General features: G+C 37.5%; 1 protein-coding gene across 1 annotated transcript; it reads right to left on the reverse strand.

Moving 5' to 3' along the window:
• Nucleotides 1–5,255: 5,255 nt before the first annotated feature.
• Nucleotides 5,256–6,873, reverse strand: LOC131152406 (oil body-associated protein 1B-like). The gene is made up of 3 exons (XM_058104270.1): nt 6,583–6,873; nt 5,935–6,344; nt 5,256–5,847 (listed from the first exon to the last, which is right to left on the reverse strand). Exons 1-3 carry the CDS (start codon nt 6,720–6,722, stop codon nt 5,696–5,698), a joined length of 702 nt encoding a protein of 233 aa, XP_057960253.1. The 5' UTR covers nt 6,723–6,873; the 3' UTR covers nt 5,256–5,695.
• Nucleotides 6,874–7,546: the final 673 nt, after the last annotated feature.

The following is a 7,546-nucleotide window of genomic DNA, read 5'->3' on the forward strand; positions in this document are numbered from 1 at the left end:
AAATCTGCACATCAAGTATTTAAATCATGCATATGATTATTAGAACAACAATCAGCTTGTCATACATGTATTGCCTATTTACCCCGTGGCATGGGTTGTGGACTGATATCTCCAACAATGCCCTGTTCGTGCAGGCATATGTCAAGTATCTATATATAGTCCAATTGCTCCCATCTAGTTTATTATTTTACCAATGGTTTCATTACACCTGCTAGCCCACTATCTATGTACCCAAACTGATTTTAAACATGAATGGTTGCACTGTACCCTTCCAGATGAGGAATATTCCCTGCCACTGGGGGTTATCTTTCAACCCCATAACTGAAGCTTTTTTAACTTCTAACTGGAGTATCTTTCAACTCCTTTAGTAGCAAGCTGTGGTTCCATTTATCATATATACAATTTATAATAAAATATAGTGACTTTGCAATTCCAGTATTTTCACAAATTCAAATGATCACATTGGGTTCAAATTGGCGCCTATCCACTCGGTTTACCCCTTTTCACAAATACAGCTCGGTGTATCACCGGCCTCTGTTTTCCACATACTTAATATAACAAATTGGAACTTCGTTCCCATAATCTATGTCAATAGTATAGAAAATTCATACGTATCCATTTCAACATATATCACACGAGTTTAATCCAAAAATATGCTAAATGATATAAATCCAGTAAACATCATTTGAAAGGAAAAGTAAAGGATTCAAGCATCTCTTATTACAATATAAATGCAAATAAGTGATTTTCATAAGGTTTGGAGATCATACCCCAAAATCTTCATTTTTACCAAAAATCGTAAAATTGTAAAACCAGCATTTCTACTCGATAGAATTTAGAAAATGAGCAGTTAAATCATAAATATAATATAAACTAACTTTTTAGTGGTTTAGTTTTCAAAAAATGCTGTTGTAATCAAATTCCCCTTACCTTAAACCCGGAAATGATGACACGAATGGTTTGGTCCAAAACAATGACCTTGGATCCTTGAAACCTAAAAACCACAGAATATTACCTCACTACAATCTCGACTACTATACAAATACCTAATCAAAATCGGAATCAGATCCTTACCTTGATTTTTGGGGAAAACTCGAGAATCTTCAAAACGATGATCTGATCCGCTATAGTTGTAGAGTTTCTCCTTCTGATCCACGCAGGAACCTTCGATCATCGAAACGGATGACGAACGACGAAGGATCTTAGAGAGAGAGAGAGAGAGAGAGAGAGAGAGAGAGAGAGAGAGAATGAGAGAATTTATAGAATAAAACTTAACTTAGCCTTTAAGTAATCTAAATAAAAATCTCCTCCAAGATATTTATATACAAATATCTCAAAATATCTCTTTATTTATTCATTTATTATTATTTATTTATTATTCATTATTTATTTATTATTTTTTTTCGGGGTCGAGTTACTACAGTTAGTGCCTGTTTAGGTACAAGTTTTTGTAACCGGGGTGTCGTGATGGTTTTGCAGACACCAGGGGTATGTTTTGTAATTATGAGAATGTATATCCTAATTTTGTATAGACTCTGGTATGGTACTATACATGTATAGAAAGACTGTATTCCGCTGTGTATTGGATGAGTATGGATGTGTATGTTTATGTTTTAAGGCATTCGTGTACCCCATGGGGTCGGACCCTCATTTGGTATTGTATCATGTATGCTTTAATTGATACAGAGACAAGTTAAGTTACTATATTCACACTTGGGACCCATCTGCGGGCTCGGGGCATGACACTCAAGCCGGAGTAGTCTACCACGTTACCTATCCACACCTCCTCAGCAAATTTCTCATCTAGTGATGGCTTTGGTGACCGATTAACCAAGAAACAAGTCATACTCACCACCTCGGTCTAGAAATTCCTAGTGAGCCCTGTATTCAATTTGAGACACCGATCCCTTTCAGCTATGGTTTAGTTCATCCTTTCCGTTACACCATTTTTTTGTGGTGTCTTGCGGACTGTAAAATGTCTACATTCAACTTGAGACATCGATCCCTTTTAGCTAGAGTTCAGTTCATCCTTTCCGCTACACCATTTTTTCGTGGTGTCTTGCGGACTGTAAAATGCCTCCTTATGCCATATTGCTTGCACAACTCTTTGAAGCTTGAGTTTGTGTACTCGGTGCCATTGTCTAACCTGAGACACTTTATCTTTCTCTCGGCCTGGTTCTCCAGCTCAGTTTTCCACAATTTAAACTTGGCATACGTTTCTAATTTGTGCCGCATGAAGTACACCAAAACATATCGTGAGTAATCATCAATAAAACTCATGAAGTACACATGTCCCCTTCGTGACGCTTCTCTCACCGGCTCCCAAACATCCGAATGAATATAGTCCAATATTCCCTTTGTCTTGTATATGGCTGCCATGAACTAAACTTTATTATGCTTTTCAAGCACACAGTACTTGCAGAACTCTAACTTACATGATTTTACGCCCTTCAAAATATTTCTCTTGTGAAGCTCCTTCATTCTAGGCTTACCCATATGGCCTAAATGCTATGCCATAAAACGGTACTGTCAGACTTAGACTTTGCAGCTGCAGCTCCACCTACAACCGTAGTACCCAACAATGTATAGATATTCCCTGGCACTTTCAGCTCCTTCATCATGGTCAGAACACCCTTGCTCACTTTCAGTACCCCACGTTCAGACTTGTAACTAAACCAATTACAATCTAAAGTGTCTAACGAAATCAGATTCTTCCTCAACTCCGGTATGTGCCTCACATCACATAACGTCCTCACCACACCATCATACATCTTAATTATGATATTCCCCATCCCAATAACTTTGCACGCAACATCGTTTCCCATCAGAATATAACCAGAACTCACCCATATATACGTAGTGAACCACTCTTTGTTGGTTGTTATATAATAAGAACACGCCAAGTCCAAGATCCAAGAATCTGCGAACTCGTCTGACCTAGATGAAACTGAGAGCATACCACTGTCACTACTCCCAAAGTCTCCTCCTTCTACATTCATCATGTTTGATGACTCTTTTTTGTTTTCAGCATTCCTCTTATTTCTCTCTGGACAATCGGGTTTTATGTGCCCCTTTCTCCCACACTTAAAACACTGCATGTCCTTCCTTTTCCTGGAATTGGATGGAGCCTTGTTGTTTCTTGATCCACCCTGAAACCTATTTCTCCCACGATCCTGATTACCTTTTTCCGTGAGCCCTTTACCTTGATTATTTTCGTCGCTGACCTTCTTCCTTTGATGGCAACTCAAAAAAACATTTATGATATCCTCTAACTCCTCAATTTCGTTCCCCCATGTCAAAGTCGTAATTAGATTCTCATATGTTGGAGACATTGATAAGGAATTTAGCAACATCCACGTTTTTTCATCATCCTTGAACTTCACATCAATTTGCTTCATATTGCCGACGATCTAATTAAATATGTTGATGTGTTGATTCAAGTCTGAACTCTTTGCCATCTTAAGCCTATAGAGTCTTTGCTTAAGATACAACTTGTTTGATAAAGACTTGGACATGTACCGACTCTCCAGTTTCAGCCAAATCGCCGTTGGTGACTCCTCATCCATGATGTGATACAACACTTCATCAGTCAGACATAACCTAATAGTAGCCACAACTTTCGCTTCCAACTCCTTCTAACTCGTGTTGTCCATGCCTTTTGACTGTTTTCCGTAAAGAGCCTTCACCATACCTTATTGCATCAACAGGTCCTTAATCCTCCTTTGCCAAAGTCTGAAATTTCTTATTTCATCAAACTTGCCAATGTCGAACTTTGTCGAAAAAAATTCAGTAACCAATAACTCTGATACCAATTTTTTGTGCAAAGAGTACCCCAATGCTCAGTAGAAACACAAATTGAAAATTGGAACAAGTAACACATGCACTCACTGATGAATATACGAAAACAAACAATCAATCAAAAAGAGAATAAACGAAAGTAATAATCAAAGACACAACATTTACATGGTTCGACAATGTGCCTACGTACACGAGAGCAACAACTAAATTTTTACTATCACAATGTCAAGCTTACATCAAGGATTACAAAAATAATATATAAATGAACCCTTATGTGTACAAAAGTTTTGGAACCTATCTAAATCACTCCTATAACAATCCTCAGAAAAAAATCCTCCAGAACTCTCAATTTACTGATCTCCCGATTCGAAATTATGCGACATACATTGAACGAAACCATCGACGATTTCAGGCAAGCCATCAACAGTTATTTTCCAAGACCAAACCGTTGATCAAACCGCTGCCCAAACCGATGGTTTCATCCTGCAAGCATCCTCTCTTGTCATTTTTTTTACTTTACTATGCTTTCCTGGCAGATACATTCCCACTCCATATGAGTCACATCTCCAACATGAGTCAAATGTCAACTAGCTATCAACTATCTGTAACTGAGGGAGCTAAGTGTTCAAATCCTTATCTGTATAGACAAGTCGCTGGAAGCTTGCAATATTTAGCTTTCGTCGTGCAATTTCACTCACATTGACTGGCTCAAAAAAAAAATTCTTAAAACATACCATATCAACAGATTTGTTCCTCAACAGATCATCTAATATTGCAATTCAAGCTTTTATCGAACTTCGATTTGGTCATCAATCAGTAGGTGCATACTATATTTTTATGGAGAGCAACCTTATTGACAGTACAAGCAACAAATACCGAAGTTGAATATATCCTTTAGATTCCTAAAGCACCGTGTCATGATGTGATAATATTGTTATAACATGACAAAATTAGCGCCACATACTTGCTGCTAATCCTATATTTCATGCTCATACAAAGCACATAGCTAGAGATAGATTGATTTCCATTATGTACATAAACAAGTTAAAACAAAAACAAAAACAAAATAAAACTTAATATTCAACTTATCTCCAGTAAAATCAACTTGTCTTGACCAATCTGAATGTTCAAACACTTGTAATGAAAAACGTAGAGCTGAATACAAACCAAAAAACAAAATAGTAGCTATCAACTGAAAAAGAAAAAAAAAAATCAAGAAGAAATCAACCAACCAAGATGAAATTCGAAAGATGATCAAGCTTTCAACTGAAGAAAAATTATCAGACAACAGCGGTTAACTAGAAGAATATCAGGAGGAGATCAAGCTGTCAACTGAAAAAAAAATAAAAAAAAGACAAACCGATCTAATTTTCGTTACTATTTAAATTTTGAAATCACTACGATTTAGTTATTCTGTTGTACTAAAACTTGATAAGAATCATATCACCCATCCGTCGTGAACTTGAATATTTCTGTCTTTCTTCTACTCTTATCACTTTGATATTTTTACAACATGCAATGGAAGAGATTTAACCATTGGTTCTAGCTAGCCAAGTCACGTACACACATCCACACTTCTGATGTAAGGTAATTTCAACCTTCCACACAACTCCACAACACTAAAAAAAGCTGTAAAATTAACATCCAACCTAATAACGCAATGTAATTTAAATCAAATGCGCTCACGTCACAGACCAAAATAACAGCACGCACATACTGAACCGACGACGGGAAACCCATATATAATCCCCACCCGGCCGGGCCCCAAAAGCAGCACTAAGCCCTTATGGATATGGATGCAAAGCTCGCTAGGAGCCTAGCGCATAAACAAAATTCCCGACGGCACACACAGACTACATACATATCCAATTAATAAGAGACCCAAACAACTGAAATTTCAGATGGGCACAAAATCCGTCGCCCTCAGCTTTGTCTTCAGCCCCTTCCCTCCTCCATTGGCCAGCGGGTGTATACCGTGCTCTGGTCCCTTCATGTATTCTCTGTTCTTTTTCTCCTCCTCAAAACATACGCCAAAACGCTTCTGAACATCTGCCATACCCATATCTTATTAATAATTCAGCTAATTAATTAATTGGCAATTCATTGATAAAGAATATATATAATTTATTTGTTCACCCGCAGCAAGGTGTTCATAAAGTTGACCGTCTCTGGTGAGGGCCATCATGAGCGAGGGAAGGCCGAGGGGGAGGCTGTCGCCCCTGTCCACCTGCCAGAAGTGGAAGGTCTTGCCGTAAGTCGTGGAGATCTCGGAGAGGGGCTGGCGCTGGAGGGCGGAAGGCATACCGGGCATGAACAGGACGCCGCTCTTCACCTCGTACTCGTGGGAATGCCAAAGGCGCTTCTCGGCGTCGGGCAGCGTATGAAAGAGGGCACCCGACACCAGGTACTCCACCCCGATGAGGCGGGCGCCGGGGCCCGGTCGGTCGTATATCAGGCACTGCCGCAACTCCCCGTTCTTATCCTGGTGCGCGCAAAAGTGGTGCGCCTCCACTTGCCTCGTCATGTCATCCCCGTAAAAATGAAATCTACCACATTTAATTAATTAATTAATTGCCATTATAATTAATTAAGGAGAGCTCCGCTATCTCTCTCTCATTTCATAATTCATAATACATAGAAAATAACATGCACGCAGTCAAATTAACATACGAAACGGGATTGAAGACATTGAAAAATGAAAAAAATTTAAACATTAATTGATAAAATTAAAAAAATATATTGATCACATAAACACTGATCGATCGGTCGCTATGTCCGTCTTACGCGCAGAGGTGGTGGTGGATTTTGTTGATGGGGGAGAAGGATTGGATGGCGGACGTGGCGGTCTCAAGGATGGCCGTCCCCGTCTTAGTTGCCTCCCCCGGTACCTGATCCCCCTCACCACCGCTATTAGTAGATGACATTTTCACTACTTATCTCTATCAAATTAAGATGATCGAATATCTCTCTCTCAATCTTTCTGATCTTCTTCTTCTTCAACCCTGAATGTATAATATAATAAACCAGAAGACTCAAACTGAAAGGACCCTTCCAGCAGCTCTAATTAAATCCCAGTTCGCAATACGCAGCTGGCTAGTTCATGCAGTCCACACGTGTCATCGTTCCGTGCACGTGGCTCCACGTTTTGGCCTTTGGGTGGCAACTATATTTTTCCCCTCCGCAGTGACTGACACCTGTCTCCGTTAATCGAAAACCGCAGATAAAAAGGCACGATCTACTAAAGAAAGTTCTGAACGGCAAAACAAAAATTTAGGACCGCGAAAAAGTATTTTTTTATTTTTTATAGTTATAAAAGTTTTAATTATTTTCAAATTTTCATAATTTATATTAAAATTTTTAAAAATAAAAAAATTAAATTTATTTAATTAATTGCACATTTTTTTATTTTTTATTTTTAAATTTTAAAATGATTCAAAAAGTTAATTTATGTATTTTTTTAAAAAAAATATTGTATCATTATACTGATAGAAAATATGTGTATATATTTATGATGCTCAAATGAATTTGTTCCAATAATTGTCAAAATATTAACATTGTGTAGTGGAAATAAATTTATATTTTGCTTAAAATATGTAAGTTTTTAAATTTAAATTTTAAATATGTACATTTACAAATTTATTGTTTGGACAATACTTTAGAGAAATAAAATTTATTATTTGAATATCTTAATATTTACTTGAATGTGAATTTAAATTTGAAATTATAAAAAGAAAAAAGTACATAGACT

This window comes from Malania oleifera, chromosome 3 (assembly GCF_029873635.1).
Source record: "Malania oleifera isolate guangnan ecotype guangnan chromosome 3, ASM2987363v1, whole genome shotgun sequence".
Classification (NCBI taxonomy): domain Eukaryota; kingdom Viridiplantae; phylum Streptophyta; class Magnoliopsida; order Santalales; family Ximeniaceae; genus Malania; species Malania oleifera.